This window comes from Sinocyclocheilus anshuiensis, unplaced genomic scaffold (assembly GCF_001515605.1).
Source record: "Sinocyclocheilus anshuiensis isolate Anshui unplaced genomic scaffold, SAMN03320099.WGS_v1.1 scaffold954, whole genome shotgun sequence".
Lineage (NCBI taxonomy): Eukaryota > Metazoa > Chordata > Actinopteri > Cypriniformes > Cyprinidae > Sinocyclocheilus > Sinocyclocheilus anshuiensis.
The window spans coordinates 207449-228836 of record NW_015536527.1 but is presented as its reverse complement, the minus strand read 5'-3'; the positions used below and the strand labels follow the sequence as shown (position 1 = coordinate 228836).

Below are 21388 nucleotides of genomic sequence, written 5' to 3'. Positions count from 1 at the left end.
CCTTTAAACCTAGCCAAAAAGCCATATGTGTTGACTGTGAAACACAGTAGACTTTAATAATATGCATTTATGGTGTAATTACTACATTTTAGTGTCAATCCATGTTCATATTTACTGCAAAAAATGCTTTAAAGCAAACATAGACTCGGTGCGGAAACGATCTCTGCACTGCTGCAAACGCACCACTCGTGGAACGCACTGCTGGACTGCTACCATGTGCGTGCTTTATTAATCTGTTAACATGAGCGCGGAAAAAATACACCCCACATACGCACTGCAAACGGAGTAATGTGAACCTGGCATTATGTGTGTGCGCTGCAAGTGTGCATGAGCACACTGTCTCCAGGAGAGCGCGCAAGCGCTGAATGGTTAAACACTGGTAAGAATTTAAAAGTAATGCAATTTATAAACTTTAGTGACGATGTGACACTGCCTCGATTGTGCAAGTGACAATTCCTGTGTCAATTGTGCAGTGTGCAGCTCGCTTATAGACAGACGCGATGTGTGGTGATTTGAAGCCATTTGCGTATTTTTGAGAGAGGAAGAGAGAGAGCGCGTGGTGATTCACTCACGCTGTTTGTGAAGTTACGTCTCACACAAGGTTTTCAAATTACGTTATAAGTTATTTAATGAAGAAATATAGCATTATAATTATTTCACCCGCGCCGGACAGAGACTGAGATGGCGCATCTGCATGTCGTGCCAAACCTCTCATGGCAGCGTCATCAGCTTGAGATCGTTTTTTTGAGATCTGCCTTTTTAGAGCCCGCCGGTCAATCATCCCAAAGCGATTATCGGCCGATAGTGATCGGTAGCCAATCAATCGGCGCACCCCTAATTTAAGTGAAACTCACGCAATGTACTGCTCCGTCTTGTTGTACTTCTTGGCCAGGTATTTGGCAGAGGCTTTGCTGGGGATCTTGACGAAGGACAACTCTTTGCCGTAGCGCGTCATGTTGCAGGGCGTGTCGCAAACGCAGTAGTCATTGTCTCTTTCCACCAGAAAATCTAGAGCCAGAGAAAAAGGTAGAACATTTCTCTTAACCTCAAAAATCCTGGCTGGAAAAACAACAGGACAGATGATGAAGTATAAAAAGGCCTGGGGAAGTTGGTGGTGAGGTTAGAAGGGGTCATAAATCGTGCTGTCCCATCATGGCCTCAGGTTCAGACATCAGTAATGAGGAGCGGATGGGTTCAGCGAGGAGAACTGGCCTCTAGACTGAAACGTTTCAACAGAGGAGGCAAATTTCTCACCTAGAGCCGGATCTGCACATTCCTTGTACTGTTCCGGAGTGCAATATGGAGCATCTCCTAAAGACAGAGAAACACAGCCTATATAAGCAAAGACGGCTCCCAGAAACATCTACAGTACAGTACAATTTTATATATTAAAAAAAAAAAAAAAACGAAAAAAACTGTAGGCAGTACAGTTTGTTTTTGCCATAAAAATGTCACAGTGCAAAAAATACAAATCATAATGCCCAAAACACGTTTTATAATCAAGCAAAAAAATTATATATATAAGTGATGATAAAGACATTTATAATGTTACAAAAGATTTCTATTTCAGTTAAACGCTGTTCTTCTGAATTGTCTATTCATCAAAGAAACCTAAAAACATTCTATTTAGCAGTTTTCAACATAATAATGAAATGTTTTTGAGCAGCAAATCAGAATATTAGAATGATTTCTGAAGGATCATGTGACTGGAGTAATGACGCTAAAATTCAGCTTTGAAATCACAGGAATAAATTACATTTTAAAATATATTCAAATAGAAAGCAGTTATTTTATATAGTAAAAATATTTCACAATATTACTGTTTTTGCAGTATTTTGGATCAAATAAATGCAGGCTTGGTGAGCAGAAGAGAATTCTTTAAAAAACATTACAAATCTTGCTGTCCTAACCTTACCTCAAAAACAACATTTTCTAAAAGTATCTATTTAAATGATGAAGTATATACAGTATAGTAGTATTTGTGTGCAGTCTTTAATTTATGCTGATGTCAATAAAAAGAGACAAGAGGATTTTTGTGACTTTATTACAGTAATGAGAATCTAATGAGAAACATCATTAAGAATAATGAGAATTACAAACAAACCCTAAGGTAAAATGCCCACACTCATTAAAGTAATGAGAAATGTGCTTAATTGTGATGCAAATAATAGTTACTATACAAAATAGGGCCGATTTTCTTCATACATAATGCATTTTCTTATTATCTGCTTTTGAATTTGGGGTGAAATAAGAGCTGAATGTATTTTTGTGCAAGTTACACTTTAAGAAAAGCGTGAGGATAAAGAACAAAAGATGTGCCGCGGAGAGAGAAGAACACAATGTTCTGGCTAAAGGTGAAAGGAAATGGCCTCTGTCTGTTAATTAAAACATGTCGCCGTCCATCACGCTGTTGTTATCAGCTCTGAGCATTTCCTCAAAAATCAGATTTCCTCTTTTAATTAATTGTATTTATTCAGGTCTTGAAGTTTCCTCGAATAGCTCAAGGACTCTTGCAGTGAGAGAAAGAGCGCATACAATCAACGAGACGCTGAATGAAAAAACATGTCTAGACCGTGTAAGCCAGTGATGTGACAAAATTAGAATGTTCTTGTAATAATGAACTAGTTTGCTTATCAACAAGGCTCTGTTAAAATCAATAAAGTTGGCTACAAGTCTATAGTTATAATGAAAAAAAAGGTCTACAAAGATACTGTCTGTGATGTTCCTGTTGATTACAATGTTGTCTGCATGCAGTGGAGACAGCTTTGTTGATTATAACCAGAGCATTCCAGTTATGTCACAGTGTAGATGGCGTTGAAGATACAGCAAATCCCTGTTTGACGCAGCTCAGATCTAGTCTTTAGAGATGATCAGAGGGCCGTATTTCAAACAGACGTACAGAACTCAGTGGGGTGCTGGATCCTAACAGGGCTGCATAAAATTATGGTTTTCTATTCACTCAGGTTAAAATCCTCTTACTTTCACTAAGCCAAAAACTAGCAACTAGAATTTAAGCAAGATAACATGCTAAACAGCTTTAGGGCACGGCGAGGGTTTAAATGATCATAGGCTTGAAAAGCAACAGCTTGAAAACATTTTGTTCTGAAAAGGAATAACAAACCACAAGAATTAGCAATTAATTTGTTAATTTAGTAAATAACTGCTGGGCAGAACACACTAGTAGAGACACTAAAAAAAGATGAGACTTTGTGGGAAATGAGATTCTCACAAACTTCTATCATTGTAGCTACTAATTTAAGATTGTAGGGTGTTTAATTGAGAATTAGGCTACAGAATCAAACCCAAAATGATGAACTTCAGGAGAAATATTGGTGCTTTGTCTGTTGGTGTTCAGAAGAGAATAGCAGAGATAGATTTATAACATTGCAGACATCATATATCTGGTTTTGTTGATACATTACTGGGTGTGTGTGTGTGTGTGTTTACCGGGCATGTGCACCATGCGGCAGTTGCAATTCTCCACCAGGTATCGTGTCTCGCAGTCGATGCGGCAGGCGGTGATACTGTATGTGTTGAAGAAATCAGAGTCCATGGGTGTTGCCTTACAGTCGCCCCATGGAGGAGGGAGATACGTCAGCTACAAGACAGAAAGAAATAGCAATAGTATCTTGTTAAATCTCTTATGTGAATTCATTACAAATATAATTATTTGAAACACATTGCAAAACAGCTCAACACATATATTGCTCCTCACATGGCGTGTACAGGAGACACAAATCACAATGGCTTCCAAAATTCCAAAACAGCACAGATGAGTGTGGACATTTCTGCGGGTGATTTACTAACAATGCGCAAATTTAAAGAACACAGACGCAACATCTCATTTACATATTGACCAATATGTATAATATAATATACCAAGCGCAGCGCAAATAAGTGTAGGCCTGTCACGATAACAACTTCTTGTTGTGCGATATATTGCCCCAGAAATAATTGCGATAAGCGTGAACTAGCACCTCATGACTACACCACGTTATTTACGAGAAGCTGCAAAAGACACAGGCACAAGTGGAATGTACAAAACATGGTGACATTAATTTTTAAGTAAATATAACGGCCGATATATTGCGTCACCAAAAATGATTGAGGCCATGTACATATATTGCGCGATAAGTCGATATATTGATTATTGCGACAGGCCTAAATAAGTGTAGTTGCAAATAAAGAATAAAGAAGCCACAGTACATTGAAAAGAACCGTAGGCTAAAAAATGAAGGGTTGCAAGAAGTTTTGATAGACCTGGTATTACGTGACTCCTAGTTGAGGGTTCCAAGTCGTCTTTTATTTCTTGAAGCAAATTAAAAATAACATGGCTTGGCAAACTATATGTTCGGATAATTTGTTCTTCTGGCATTCCAAATAAATTAATACGTGTGGAAAAAATTCTCTCCCTTCTACCACGCACTCTCTGTTCTCTGCGGTGCTTCCTCTAGCAAAATAATTGCAGCCATTTCAAGCACAAAATAGTTTAAGGCATGCTTTTTTGGGCGTTAAATAATGCCGCAAATACCAGTAATTTGACGAGCTCAAACTTTAGTAAATCTCGTTGCTTCATTCATTTTATTACTCCCCTCCCATAAATTTTGCGTCAGAAAGGGAAACTCCTACAAATGCATATTCAATAAGGTCAGTCGCAAAAATAACTGTGTCCACGCCTTTTCAGCGCTAATTCGTCTCTGCGTGTCTTTGGTAAAACCTGACAGTAATATTTTAATTCCAAAAGCTGTTAGTAAAACTGGCCCTTAATCTAATAAGCATAAATGTTCACAATTTCAACTATATTTGATATCTTTCAATATTAAATTAAATATAGGAATTTATATTGAAGTATGCTGACATCTCTCTCAAGCTGAATTATTTAGTATACATGCAATGCTGCAGTCCACCAAACAAAGTATCTTAAAAGGCTGCATAATGTTTCTGCATACATTTTGGAACAGCCTTTGCAAAAAGTCTATTTGGCACATTACTAGGTTTTGGACAACGCTATAATCCCTGAAGACAACTCACTATCAGCTTGAGAAATGCACACACACGTACACCATAAACAAATGCAGCATATGCACTAAAAATACAGACACAAAAGGTAAAGCAAGCTAATGCTTTACGCAACGTTACCGCATATGAATTCACTATCTACAAACATCCTACTGAAACCTTAGAGGAATGTTTCAGGTTCAAAACAATGCAAGCTTTACCGACAGCATCTGACATGTTGACTTCACCCCGAAAACTAGTAAGCTTGCAACATGAGCAGAATTTGAAGGCATTATAGGTGGGTCCTTGATGTTAAAACTGTTCTCAAAGACAGACGGCATTATTATGCTGCCTCCTAAGATACCTTATTTTGGCATGTTTCCAATCCCAGAATGCACTGCAACCAGCTCAGTAGGAAAAGAACCATTAAAAATAGTTCAGCCTAATTAAAAACAGCAATTTTACCTAAAATTTGTGTATGGTCCTTATTTTTCTGCTTGTTAGGATATTGCCTTGTTAGCTTGGCAGCATGCTAATGTCAAACTCTGGACTGTACAGCATTACTACTACTGCTTTCCACAAGTGCTAATGCAACATTAATTACGTGAGGTGAATGTCAGTGACTAATGAATCTGGCATATTCTATAGAAAGCCTCATTTACTCAAAGTTGTGCTTGCGATTAAAAGCAGAACACGGACTTAATTTTAAGAAAATAGCATTGATTTGTGGACGTAGAGCAATAACATTTTCCTGTTGAGTATTGATTGGCGGATATACAAAATAATCAATACCTATTGGTATGGTATTACGAATTGACTTGTTAACTACATATAAACATTATTCTATCTTCCACACAGTCTGAGAGTCCCATCCATTAGCAAATACAGTTGTCAATCTCAAAAGCTGACTGTGTGAACCATGTTGAGAGCGACAGACAGAGATGGATGCTAATCCTGTAAAAGCCAGTGACATTGAATCTTGGTGATGCATCTAGAGACGGAGGCTTGATCTTTGTGTAAGAGGAAAATAAATGAGGGGAAATGTTACTGAAATCAATCCACTGCACATTGGAGATGCACTGACCTCCAATTACAAGAGCAGAGAGCCGTCTGTGCATATCAACCACCTTTCTGTCTGTCTTCATCCAGTCAGATCGTCTGTCCATCTCTTTGACTCTTATTTATCGATCACATACACCTTGATTTTGCCTGTTTCTTTCTCTCACAGAAATAAAGCTGCTGTTTTTATTTCATGATGTGGCCTTCATGAAAATTAAACATGGATTCTGAGAATCCTATAACTAAATAATATTCATTCCAGAGGGCAGGGTCGACCTCTGTGTCGGCCGTTCGCTCTCATTTGAAAATCAAATCATGTTTGTGGTTGTGGGAGACCAAATTTCTTCTTGGGTGAATCTCACAAAGCTGTCCACATCATATCTCAGCCCAAAATCAAACAAAAAACAGGACATTATATTTTTAGTAGTGAAAATGAAGTCTATTTTATAACCATGAGCAATGTTCCCTCTAATTTTTTTTCTTGCTGAGCAAAACTTTTCTCTATTGGGCGGACATTTCGGCCACCTGAGCAAAAACATTCTTTATACCAGACCTGTACAGCGCGCACACAAAAAAAGTGTGTAACTTTTAACTTTAATGTGCTATTTGTATTTAATTTGACCCGTGACTAAATGATGTACTTTTTTTTTTTTTTTTTTTTTTTTACAGTATAATACACTGCCATTCAAAAGTTTGGGATTAATAACGTTTATTAAAGAAGTTTCTTAAGCTCATCAAGACTGTATCTATTTGATAAAAATACTGAATATTATTTCACAAAATAGTATTGTGAAATATTATTGCAATTTAAAATAAAAGTTTTCTATTTTAATATACTTTAAAATATAATTTATTCCTATGAAGCAAAGCAATTTTCAGCATCATTACTCCAGTCTTCAGTGTCACATGATCCTTCACAAATCATTCTAATATGCTGATTTATAATTTAAAAAAAATATTTTTTTTGGGGACCTGTGATATTTTTTTCAGGATTCTTTGATAAATAAAAAGTTAAAAAGAACAGTGTTTATTCAAAATAGAAATTTTGTGTTACAATATACACTACTATTCAAAAGTTTGTGGTCAGTAATTTTTTTTTTTTTTTTTTTTTTTTTAAGAAATTAATACTTTTATTCAGCAAGAATGTGTTAAATGGATAAAAAGTGATAGTAAAGACTTCTATTTTGAAATAGAAAAGATTTATATTTGGAATAAATGCTGTTCTTTTTAACTTTTTATTAATCAAAGAATCAACGAAAAAAGTATCACAGGTTCCAAAAAAATAAAAAATATTAAGCAGCACAACCGTTTCAACACTGATAATAAATCAGCATATTAATTATTTCTGAAGGATCATATGACACTGAAGACTGGAGTAAATAAAAAATATTAAGCAGCACAACCGTTTCAACACTGATAATAAATCAGCATATTAATTATTTCTGAAGGATCATATGACACGGAAGACTGGAGTAATGATGCTGAAAATTCAGCTTTGCTTCACGGGAATACATTATATTTTGAAGTATATTAAAATAGGAAACTATTATTAGAAATTGCAATAATGTTTCACAATATTACAGTTTTTTTTCTGTATTTTCGATCAAATAAATACATCCTTGATGAGCATAAGAGACTCCATTAAAAAACAAGGTCAATTATTTATTAGGTTTATAATATAGGCCTAACATAATATAATATCAAAACAAACTGAAGCATTTAAACTGATAGAATAGAATAGAAAACAAACTGAAGCATTTAAACTGAGATCTGTAAGTTAAATATTTTTAAAAAACGTGAACGTGACTTCTTCTATAGCTATCTAAACATCCCTATAGGCTATGAAGTACAGTTTGCACAATACACCTGTGTGACTGTAAATGTCTGAGTTTTGTTACCGTTCTGTGCCCATCATCCGCTATTTCCAGCACTTAATCAAGCCAGTCTTCTTTAATACATGATGACGTTTTATTTCACATGTCATTGCGTTTGCGTTGGCTCTCAATTTGAGCTATTTCGTCCGCAACCATTAAAATATTCAGTTTCTACAGCGACTCATTCAGCGCACATCATTCTCTTTCTATGAAACCTGTAAACCGCATTCACCGCTTCTAACTCTATAGCGTATAATATCAAAACAAACTGAAGCATTTAAACTGAGATCTGTAAGTGAAATATTTTCAAAAAAATGTCTGTGTGTGACTGTAAATGTTACCGTTCTGTGCCCATCCTCAGCTATTTCCAGCACTTAATCAAGCCACTCTTCTTTAAAACACGATGACGTTTTATTTCACATGTCTTTGCGTTTGCATTGGCTCTTGTGTTGAGCTATTTTGTCTACAACCATTGAAGTACTATTCGGTTTCTACAGTGACTCATTTGGCGCACATCATTCTCTTTCTATGAAACCTGTAAACCACATTCACCGGTTCTAACTCTATAGCGATATCCACTCTATAGCGGTTTACCCGAGCATTGCAATTCATATAACAACCCAAAGACAAAAATTTCCGATGACAGCGCTGCTCAGTGCATTTGTTGGCTGCGTCTTAGAGGGTGTTGTTGAAAGTAAAAATAACTTCCTTGTTTAAATCCCTGTTTGAATCTCTTTCAATATAAAAGTCTTTACTGCTGACTCACTCATAAAAGAAATGGTCTCGTCACCATTGAATGGCAGAATAATGTAACTAAAATCACCATTACTTACACACACCTCAATACTAAATACTATTATTAAATACAACTATTATTTATATAAATATTATTTATTGAATAATAATACTTAATAAACAACAACAGCCATCATAAAAGTTGCTAGGCAAAGTAAAGGCAGCATTAATACAGCATTAATGTTACATAAAATATAATGTGATGAGATTTTGCCCTAAGCCAAAACTCTTTGCTCTGGAACAAATGATAGATTAATGAGACCAAAGACTGCCCGTTAGATTTACCCAAAACAAATTATATCTCATGTTTAATCACTATAGAGACATCAGAGCCAGCTGAAAATTCCAGAAGATCTGGCCAGGGTAAGGCTGCTCTCGGCAGGTTTATGAGTGCTGAACGGCCGCTGATGCCCTGGAGCTCACATTTCCAAAAACGTTGCAGCAAATTTTCAAATACACGTTATCTTTATTAACAAACTGCATATTAAAAGTCTAAACAACTACATTCTCCCCTAAAAAACTCTTAAAAACTACAGTATGTGACACAAAAACAGTATTTTTAAAATTACAGTGGATTTGGACGTATGCCATGACACTCGCTGTGAGAAATACCACAAGCGGAGTGATACAAGCAGTGAAACAGTTCTGTTATCACTAGGGATGCGCTGATCCGATATTCATATCGGGTATCGGCTCCGATAGTGCCATTTTTCTCGGATCGGGTATCGGTCAGAGAGAGCCGATCCAAATCCGAGATTTTTCTTTTTTTTTTTTGATTGTGCGAATTATTCTGTGTTACTTCTGAAGCCATATGATAGCGTAACCCTTTAACGCGTACGATCACACCAGTGTGATCAGTCTTGGCTGGTCCCTGGAGCATACGATCACACCGGTGTGATCAGTCTTGGCTGGTCCCTGAAGCGTACGAGAACACCGGTGTGATCAGTCTTGGCTGGTCCCTGAAGCGTACAATCACACCGGTGTGATCAGTCTTGGCTGGTCCCTGAAGCGTACAATCACACCGGTGTGATCAGTCTTGGCTGGTCCCTGAAGCGTACAATCACACCGGTGTGATCAGTCTTGGCTGGTCCCTGAAGCGTACAATCACACCGGTGTGATCAGTCTTGGCTGGTCCCTGAAGCGTACAATCACACCGGTGTGATCAGTCTTGGCTGGTCCCTGAAGCGTACAATCACACCGGTGTGATCAGTCTTGGCTGGTCCCTGAAGCGTACAATCACACCGGTGTGATCAGTCTTGGCTGGTCCCTGAAGCGTACAATTTGCTGCCGAATTATCCACTAACCTAGTTTATGATAAATTTTTGTCATAGATTATAAATATACATAGGCCTATATTTTTTCATATTTGTTTATTTTATTTTTCTTTATAATGATGTAGTCTGTAGTAGATTGTGAAAGAATGATTATCAGTTCCACACACAGAGATATATAAATTCTACATTTATTTAAATGAGGGAAAAAAACTTCACTGGTATCGGATCGGAATCGGTATCGGCCAATACCGAACCCTAGGTATCGGAATCGGTATCGGAGGCAAAAAAGGCAGATCGGAGCATCCCTAGTTATCACTAGAATATCACACTCTTATCAGCCAATCAGATTCAAGGACCTGAAAGAACTGTTATATAAATTACATGTATAGAAAATGTGATTTTTCTGCATTACACTGATGAGAATTCATGTTGAAAATGTGCTTCATTAGCATCAAAATAGTCACAATATCAGTCAGAACATTCAGAAATGTAGTTGTGTTACTCCACATTAAAGCATTCAAAACAAACATAAATAAATAAAACCGCAGCTGCAGAAATCAAAACCTAAATTTCAGTCTGTAGCCTAAACAACAGACTGACACAATCACAGTCCTGTACATTTTGAGACGAGTCCAGCACCAAGAAATTTACAAAAAGAACACACAAACCAGAAACAAACATTAAAAACAACGACACTGACAGGAAGAGAGATCTTTATATACTAGTCTCAAGGCATTTTAAACAGCTTCACGTCTGTAATGTTTTGACATTTAGCCATGTGTCATCCTCCGACTAAACGGGAATAATCCTCAGGTTTTGAGACGCGTCTCTATGGACAGCTAAGCAAACATCAGTGTTAGCACATATTATAGGCTGCGTTTGACACTACCCGGTGTCATTTAAATACTTTAAATCAGTATATTATGGTCTAAACGCTGGCCTTCTTCCACAGCCGGCTGGATTTTCATGTAGTCCACAGAGCGGTCTACGTGTGACACTACTAATGACTATTGTTACAAATGTAGTTCCCGAGCACATCCTCTATGAGCACACAGAGGAGTTACGGATGTCTCCCACCTGCTTTATCACCATTTTCGCCTTTTAAACATCTGCTTAATGATAATTAACACACAAACAGAACAACATGAGGGAAATGATACAGCCGGCCACAGTAATCTCACAGATGCCCCATTTCATGAACTGTATATTAGCAGATCATCTAGGGCAGGGGTGTCCAAACTACGGCCCACGGGCCAAATGTGGCCGTGGATGAATTTTAAGTGGCCCGCAGTTAATGAGGAAAAAAAATTAACTTAAATGATTTTAGCAAATGGCTGCAATATAACAAAGAGTGAAAAATTTAAGGGAGTCTGAATACTTTCTGTACCCACTGTATATAGGTAGAAGCATCCGGCCCCCCCAGTGTTTCCACATCATCGAATCTGGCCCCCTTTAGGAAAAGTTTGGACACCCCTTATCTAGGGATTCATCCAGCACTCAGATGGAATGAATTCAAAAGTTTTACTATCAAAACCAAGCCTTGATAAACTCAATTCCTGGGGCCTGTGTCCTGAAACAAGTTTACCAAATAAGCCAGGTTTATTTCAGTTAGTCTGACTCATTGTCAGTTGATTTGGTTCAAAATAAATCAGACTAACTGAAATAAGCCTGGCTTATTTGCTAAACTTGTTTTATGACACAAGCCCCAGGTTTGTCATTTAATCCTGACTAGTCAGGCTTCTGGATTTTACAGTGTAAACTCTGGACTAATGTTCTTATTTGCATATTTACAAGACTGGACACAAGGTGTACAGTACAGGGTGTAAAGGGTGAGATGAAAAGTCTGAGACCATGTTGAAAATCTGGGATTTTTTCCTTTTAAACCTTTCATTTAAAGTCTTGCCAAAATATTCCAGCACTCTAGTTTCATGTTGTACCACTTTGGTATGTAATTCAGGGTCAGCAGCGCTTTATAACCCAGGGTTAAAAGTAATGCTAACCCCCTTTCGAAAGTGTGACACATCGGTTAAAAAGATGTTAACCCAGGGTTAAGCGCAGTGTGAAAAGCCTTAGAGAGAAACAGTGCAGTGCAGAGTTTCTGGAGGAGTCTGGCATTGTCAAGACTTCGAGACAGCTGCTCTGTAATTACAGAGAAATCCAGTCAGCTGTGGAAGAGATTTCAGGACAGCGTTCACCCGAGTAACCAGAGTGCTGCTTGGAGGATGTGATTAGATATCGGAGACCTTCAAGAGCACCTGGCGTTTGGAGAAATTTGAAGGAGCGTGAGCAGAACTTCTCTGGAAATCACAGCATTATAAAAACAATCTCGGTAAATGTCGGGTGGTGACACAGGCAGGTGCGCAGGGTTTCCCATCTACCCCCTCTCTCTTTTCAATTACAGAGGCGTAGAGAGGTTAAACTGGTCCCACTGAGAAACAGATGCGAGTGAGGTTCACTTCCTCCTCTGGACGTATCACATCACTTGTAATTGGGTTGCAGCTGTAACGTGTGTTTGTGTATTTGTCGTTCTCTGATCAATAGGATCTGGCCTGACGTCACTTTCTGCATTTTGAGTGCTCAAAACGTATTGAACTTTACCGGAAAGGTCACAGACATTTTCTCCTCGCAGCATTCTGACCTTCTGCTGGCAAACATGTCCAATGGCTGCTGTTGTTGTTTACTGCAGTGTTGTGCTTGTTCATTTTTTTAGGCTCGGTCTGATAAACTGTTGTTCTGAGTGTTGACCTGGTTTTTATGGTGGTCTACAGCTATGCTCCAAAACCTAGTGAGCTCCCTATTTAGCATTTTAATGCATCGTAGGCATAATTGTTGCCTTGTAAAATACCTCATTTTGGCCAAATTCTTTGTTTGCATCATTGTTGCAATTCCAGAATAAACTACAATAAGCTATTCAATATGGTGGATGAGTCGAGACAAGCGGTTTAATCTAATAAAAATGACTTATTAGCCTATATGTGTGTCAATATTAACAACATGCTGACATCAAACTGCATTAGAATCAATTGAGAGTTAAATTGAGCATTTCAAATCAGTTGCTATTTCAGTTAAGATGCAGCTAAGAAGTGTCTATGCCCGCTAGCAGTATTTTTTATGGATTTGAATCGATTCTGTCCCTTGCGGTGAGCTTTGTGACATGAATGTTCATTTAACAGTTCATTCACAGTCCGTTCGGTTTAACCTGTTGATTCATATTAAAGACGGAGAGTCAGTCTAGCAAACACTGATTAATCCTAAACTAAACCCTCATAAGCAGATTACTGACATTTAGACGGCTCAGATCATGCTGATTTTATTTTATGCAAAGCCTGGAAGAATAGGTGGAATCCCAAGAGTTTCTGCTGGAATCATTTTAGTGTGGATTCATCTTAGGAATAAGGAACGTAAAACTAGAGATCTGCTGGATCAGGATCTGAAAAAGATGTTTCATTCCTCAGGAGACTGAACGAATCCAGCTAAATGCAGTGCAAGTATCAGCTTTGTCTCAAATTTTTCCTATAGTTCTTTAGGAGAAATACAAACAGACACAAATAAAGCAACTGTTCACATTCGGGCTGGTTAATATTATGGGATCTCATCTAAAACTGAGAAGACACATGAGATTACTAGGGTTAACGAGACGTACCAGTCTCTCCCCACACAGGCAGATACTCATCCTGCTGGATATCCAGCATCAGCTCCAGCCCATTTCCCATCCCTCCCTTCATGGTGATCAGCAGTGGCCGTCCATCCTGTCCAGAGTTGAAGGTGTAGCATTTTCCATAGCGTGTGAAGATCTGGCAAAAAAAATAAACAAAGGGGCTTTGAGCACTTATTGTTTTCAATGATAGATGAATTTTAACTTCCTTTACAATAACTCAAATCTGAAAATTAAGATTGCACTTATCAATTGTAGAAAGTAGGCGATAAACAGAATTATGTTTAAAGGCATGTTTAAAGATTTTCTATTTATCACAGCAACATTAATTCAAGTGATTATCAAATTATGCTGAATAATATATAATCTAGATATAATTAATCAAACAGAACATTTCTGAATGCCCTTTATAAATCTTAATAGAAATATCTGCTTATATCAACACAAGCATATTCCTTACAGTTCAAAGGTTCTTCTGAACAGGAATGACCCAGTTGCACTTCCAGCTAAAATCAAAATCTTTCAAGTAAGCTTTCAGGAAATTGTTTGATTAATTATAGAGCATCTCTAAGTCATGACGTGATCTACACTGGGGCAGAAGGGCTATCCAGCCAGTCTTAATTGAAACTGAACTAATGGACATCTAATCAGATCACAGTCAGCAGGATATGGAGAGCATGGCGCCTCAGAAACACAACTGCTCCTCGCTGCAGGAGAACCTGATTACCATCGCAGACAAATGAGAAAAATTCAGTGTGAAGGAAATGAAAAGGCCACGTCTTTAGAGAACTTAGTGACATTATAAAAATGGTAGTGGCTCTCCAGGGAATCACATCTCAGAAATAAATGCAACATGTGTCTGGATACAGACAGCCATCTTTACCTCTTTCTCTTTGAGAGAAAAACCTCTCAGTGCCAATGAAGGATGTGTCAGATATCAGTTGGCTTGTGATGAAATGCTGCAGACAGACAGATGAATGGTTGATTCAGCCAATGCACATGCAAATATTCACAGATGGAGCGCTTATATAAATACACATCCTGGCAAAGACAGCAAACAAAAGAGATACAGATTCTGTTCTGAGACTGAACTGAGAGTTTCTTTAATGATTCTAGACATGAGTCAGCAACTACCATTTTTACCACTTTTTAAAAAAATGCCAACACTGATGCATTTCAATAAATCACACAGTAAAAGAATCAAGTTAGCATTTTATTTATTAGCATTTAAATTACATTTATTTAATACTTATTTGATAATTATTTACAAACATTAGTCCACATTTTATATTTACAAATTATATTTTTTCATCAAAATGTTTTTACAAAAAAGGTATTATAATCATACAGAAAACTCGAACTCTCATCTGAGTTAGCCATCTAGATCATTTAACCAATGTGAAAAGTTGACAAGCAAATCTTATAAACACATGCCACATAAAACCACAGAAAAGTCTGCAAGGCATAATATATATATATATATATATATATATATTCAGCGTCCAACCATTGATGAGACCTCATTGTTGTTCATGCCTCAAAACCTTGTATGTTGCTAACCTAAACAGCATTTTGGGGCATTAAAGAGTCATTTTTAATTTTTAAAAAGCACACAAGATGCCCAAAAGGAACATCCACTATAATGTTTCTAAAAGCTCTTGCCTCTTTCAGACAAACATATTTAAAAGCATCAGAATAATTGTTCCCTTGTTTTGCCATTACCAACAATAAGTGCTCCAGAGCTTCTTCTACATCTAAACTACTCCTGATGAAATAACAGCGTCTAACGCGTTTAGCAAACAGAAGCGAGGCTGTTGCCAAGACGAGAGAGTTGCTGTGGTAACCGTGGCAACACAGCGTAGTTGGCTAGGGTTGCGTTGACCTTGGGACGCAAGAGAGTCGATGCTAGTAGAGTCTTTCTGAGAAACTTCACAATGAAGTCCCCTCAACGAGGCCATCGGTCCATTGAGCACAGATAACTGCATGGTATTTTGAAAGAACGGGCCTTCGTGAGGACCTTAATATGCTAACGGTGCTTTAGAAAATATTTACAATAGCCAAAAGGCTTCACACGGTGAAAAATTAGTCAGGAACACACTGTATGTGCCTGACTGGAGCATTATTCCAGTTATTTTGAGGACAGAAACGCATTTGTTTATTTGTCAGAATTTATAAAATGGTGTACTTTAAATACCTTGTGTTCGGGGTTTGAACAAATTACTAACCCATAAATGAGAGACAAATGACCAAACAACACTATCTAATAATGCATTCAAAAAGAGCACTAAGGTGTTAAATTATTAGTGCCAACGCTGGGCCACTGAGTGTCATCAAGCATCTTGTGTGCGTCTCTGCTGCATTAATACAAGAGAACTGCCTCCACTGGGGCTGAAGACATCAATAATACATTATCATTTCTGCCCTTTGTAACAGGACTTTATGAAAAATTAAACGACTTTAAAACTTTCTGGCCGCTGAGGGGAGTTTGAAGCAATGAGGTGCTCTGATCTCCCAGTAGGACGCTGTCAGTTGGCAGACTCTGTTCAGAGACTCAGTTGACTGGAAAAGAATCACAGGGGAGGAGCGGAGAACTTACAGCCTTAATCAGCGATTTCTTTGAAAATAAAACCAGCCACAAGAACTTAAAAAAGCAATGAGAAATGGTCACATCTTCTTAAGAACTAGATAAATATTATGCAAACTGCATTAAATTCAAAATATGCATTCAGGGCCCAAAATTAACTTCTTTCCATATGTGCCAACATTGAGTCAATAGATAATATGTATTAAATAGTATTTCATGATAATGAAACAGTATTATTTGTGCAAATGCATTTGATATAAAAGAACAAAGAACAATCATTTTACAGCTTTTATTAATATTGATTATATACCTTTTTGTTCACTTTGTTCAATGTTCACTTTATTTATAGAGCACATATTAATACAACAAATGTTGACCACAGTGCTGTACATGAGACAATGCAGAATAACAATAAAAACACTTTTTTATTGTTTACTGCACAAGTTTATATTAAACGTTAGTATTTGAATGAATTAAGATTACAAATGCTGCAATAACATTCTTCTTCTGTAATAGTTTTCTGTTTGTTCATGCATTGTGTTAAACTAATGTTTACAAACTGAAACTAATTGTAAACGGTTGCCAGATTTATATATTTGTAGCAAACAGCTTAGGTATAAAAAACTAGTTATTGAAAAAAAAAAAATTAAAGATCAAATGTTAGCCATTAGTGGTTGAACGGATCGTAGTTGATCCGTGATCTGTACGGACCAGGCCCCACGGTTCGACACGCATGTGATCCACGGATTAATTGCAAAACTTAACCATAATAGAGTTAAAGTTTATCATTTGTATGTGTTTACATGCTCAAGTAATTTTAAACCATTCCAACAAGAGAAAAGGTGTAAGGGAACACGATTCGTTATTCTATGCACACAGCCGCACAAACAAAACACCGTGGCGCGTTTCAGACTGTGCGCGAATACCGAACTCTTTCACATCTCCAAAATACCCATCTCAACAATCATTCTGGTAAACGCAATCAGTTATGTCTTAACTGAAAGAAAACAGCTGAAAAAGAAATCGGATGTATATCATCATATTGGATCCGTCTTAAAGGGACAGCAGCCTTTAAATACCTGCTGCTGTCATTAATGCTAATTAAACAACAAAACAGGTTTGACGAAGATTAATCTACATTTAATTTATACAGTGAACACTAGTGTAATTTTACACTTAATTATTACATTTCTGTACCTGAATACTGCGACCTTATTTTATTTGTAACATTGTTCTGTTGTATTTATCTATGCTTGCAATTTGTGTATTTTTGTTCTTATTTTTATTGGCTGTTCACTTGTATTTAATCATGTTTGAACTTGCATAGTTAGGCTAGTAGTTTTTGCTGTGGTATTGAAGAAATACTTAACTTTAAATAATAAATGGAAAACAAAGTTACATTGAAATCCGAAAAACGATCCAATCCGATCCGTGAGTTTTGTGATCCATTGAACCACTAGTAACCATTTTATTTACTCTACAAAATACATATTTGGTACTTGGTGAATTTTGGACATTGGGTGGATCTATAGTCAGGTGTCCAAAGTACTTGACTCTTATTAGTAGAACATATCACTGAAACACTGAATATATATTAGCACATATTTAACAAAATGCATAAGCAATTATTATAAAAGGTGAAACATGATCTTTCCCATTACAGGTGCCAGTATTTTAATATCCACTCCTAAAAACCAACATATTTATCAACACAGAAAAGAGGTATAAATAGATGCAAAAGTGTATCATGAAATATGAAGAGTGCGGAAATGCTGACAGATGATTTTGAATTCCACATTGTTCTTTCGTGTGCGACCTGAGACATAAAAAAGCTATTATTTATTTATTTAATGCTTTCTCCTGCATGCCTGCAACTCCACAAAGCAATTTCACAATCCACCTTACGCAGCAGGGCTTGAAATAGAAGACGATACGTCACTATTAGCTTCCACTTCACCATGATAGGAGGAAGACTGCTGAAGAAGACGCGGCTCCGGTGTCTCGCAAGCGTGACTGATATACCCATCACTACCGATCAAGATCAGCGCACTGACAGTAGCGCCTTCTGAAATGAATAATTCACTGAGACCCAAATGGCACCGTGCCACCTGCTCAAGGGCTCCCTGTGCACCATGGCGAACTCCTAGCAAGCTGAAGCCGTTTGTCAGAGGACTTTGATTGCAAAGCTTGCGTGTCTAATAAGCTACACAACTCACTGTCCGTTTTGCCGTGGCTGGTGGCTCCAGATGTACGATAGCTTTGCGCTGTAATAACAAATCAGATTAATGCTGCTGAATCGGAAAACGATGAAATTATACAAGAACACTGAAGCCAAAGTCAAGCTGTTGAACATGTCGTCTACTTTCCTGATCTACATATGGCTAATTCCTGAAATGTGGGCGGTACACTTAGGATGGTTTGATGAACAATTTACACAAATGCATTCTGCTCATGTTGCATGAATGATAGTTTTGTGTGAGGAACAGACCAAAATGTAAGTGGAAAAGGAATTAAATAATCATTTATGGTTAACATATGGCACACAACCCCATCTTATGACTTTAAAAGACTTGGAATATAGTGCAAAAGACGTATGGACTACTTGTATGGTGTATGTCATTTTGGGGGTTTGGAACCACATGAGGGTCAGTAAATGAAATCAGAATTTTAATTTATGGATGAACTATTCCTTAAAGCATCCAGACATAAAAAGTTAAGGCTTCAGTAAGAAGAGCCTGTGGTCTCCCGGTAGCTGATGGTTTGATCTCAAAGTATAAACTTAGAAATTCACTGGATTTAGTGAGTAAGTGTTTGTCAGGTTTAAGAGGTCGGTGTTCCCGGTCTGACAGCGATCAATACTGGCACAAAGATGGCCACAGGGTGTGCCTCAACTCGACTTGGCCACAAAAATCAATACCGGTTCCTCTATTGACAGCAAGTCACACACATCGACAACAGACTCAGTGATGTAATGGAGAGGTAATATGGCCAATTTAAGACCACCAGGCCTGCTAAAGGGGTTCTGATTTATCTGTCAGTGGCCTGCCTGTGGACAGGAACACAGGCTCCAATCTCTCAATGTCGTCTCTGCTCAACCTCTCAAATAGATCTCCACACTGGACTCCAGCCTTTGGAGCTAGTAAAGGCTCATTGACTCTCAATATGATCCAGTCCATCTTCATTCAAATTCTCTCCCATTTGAAACAACTGAGAAAATTGTTTTTATATAAAAAATTCAACTGAAGACATGTCGGAAAATATGAGGAAGAACGAACACTATAAATGATTCAGGAAATGGACTATGTAATAATTTAAAGACACCTTATGAAATTTCTGTACCACTCTTCATCTCAAGGTAGATACATCAATAAAGGGATAAATAATAATATTAAATAATTATTTATATATAATATTATATTCCAGTGTTACAAAGTATAACGTGTACAATAATAAACATATTTAACCATTGAATTTCCATAACTTTCAGTTATTTTTGTCAAGTAAGTGTACAATCAAAATGCAACAAAGCTAAAATACTCAAAATCCATCAAACTCAACTACAACCCCTTCCTACCAATAGTGTTCACTTAAACAGAGCACCATACTGTTCAAAAAATACATTTTCCTTTTACTTAGAGAAGAAATTCAGAGTGGTTGAGAACTGGAGGATAATTACGGTTTACTTCAAGCTCGACTGATGCTTCTATCTCAAACTCCAGTGTGCTGATAGTACAAGATAGATGCAATTTAAATAAAAGTGTATCTGTATAGACCATTGAGACTGACTTAGCTTCTTTCTGCTCATGCAAAGGTGGTGCAATTGAATTAGACAAAGTGACTCCGCTCATGTGTGAACGGGGGATAGAAAAAGTGGAATTACAGAGAAAAAGTTGGGTGTGTCTACATGGTAGATGTTTAAAGCAAGGTGTGTGTACTGACTAAATAGAAACAAGCCCACAGGGAAAGTGACCTTCTACCACAGTAGCTGCATTGATGCTGAACTACAAATCAAGTCAAAGTGTTTCAAGCCCAACAGCCAAATGATTCATGCTGAACACCAGCAATTTCCCAAAAAAAATAATGCAAGATGAAGTGTTGAAACGAGGCACATAAATCCAGTCATAATTTCCCCAATACACACCTTGACGGTGTCTCATTTTTTTTCTTCTATACTCGCATACTAGCAATGCAATTATTATTCAGAATGAAGAATAAAGACATTCACAGGGCATTGCCCTCGACAAAATGACAGATCGTAATTTCTACGGCAAATGCAAGGCAGTGCATACATTTAGCTAAATTACGTGAGACCTGGACGCGAGGAGATTGCAGATAAGGCTCTTGGGATGCTGAGCGACTCGTGATGCAATATATCAAGCTCAATATCCCAGGAGTCACGTTGCTGAATGTGTTCAACATGATATTAAACTGGCATTGTGTTTGTTTACTGACATAAATATAATTACCCAAAGCGATCTTAAATCCAAGCAGTCATCTAGATAAATGGGGTCAAGACTAAGGCCATGTTAGTGCAGTAGCATGATAAAGAGTGCAATGATAAATAGTTCATACATTGTCACATGACCTATTTTTTTTTTTATGTATAATCCAGCAATTGGTTTAAAAAAAGAAAAAGCGAGTTCATCTTTCAAAATAGTTATTTTGTATTTTGAATCTGGCAGTCTGATCATATCATGGAGATATTTAAAATGCAGTCGATAGAGCTTTCCTGTTCATTTGTCTCACTGGAAATTAAAAGGTCAAGTGCATTACATTGTGGGACGCATTATTTAATGATGTGTTAATGAGGAGTGTGCTCTTGCATACTGCACATTTTGGACAAATGTAAATTTCACATTACATGTGTTAGTACATGTGTTAGGCTATATACTGCAACAATAACAACAGTATTTGTGGAACAATGCCAACGGTTTCACTTACTATTTTTAAAGTAGTAGGCAATATTCAGTGTATACTGTACAGCATTTAAGTCAATGCAGAGTCAAAAAGAGAGATATTAAAATTGCAGTTGAATTAACTTGCACTCTAAAAAATGCTGGGTTAAATACAACCCAGTGCTGGGTAAAATAGGGACAAACCCAGCAATTGGGTTGTTTTGACCCAGCGGTTGGGTTAAATGTTTAAAATG

At 37.2% G+C, this 21388-nt stretch overlaps 1 protein-coding gene across 1 annotated transcript in view; it reads right to left on the bottom strand.

The window, feature by feature from the left end:
* Positions 1-21388, bottom strand: part of LOC107694416 (acid-sensing ion channel 1) — a 48064-nt gene that overhangs the window by 8866 nt on the left and 17810 nt on the right. The window contains exons 2-6 of the mRNA XM_016494107.1: positions 13644-13794; positions 9086-9138; positions 3448-3598; positions 1255-1311; positions 855-1008 (exon numbers count right to left, since the gene is read on the bottom strand). Coding sequence (XP_016349593.1) covers positions 855-1008; positions 1255-1311; positions 3448-3598; positions 9086-9138; positions 13644-13794 — 566 coding nt within the window. The remainder of the gene's footprint in view (positions 1-854; positions 1009-1254; positions 1312-3447; positions 3599-9085; positions 9139-13643; positions 13795-21388) is intronic.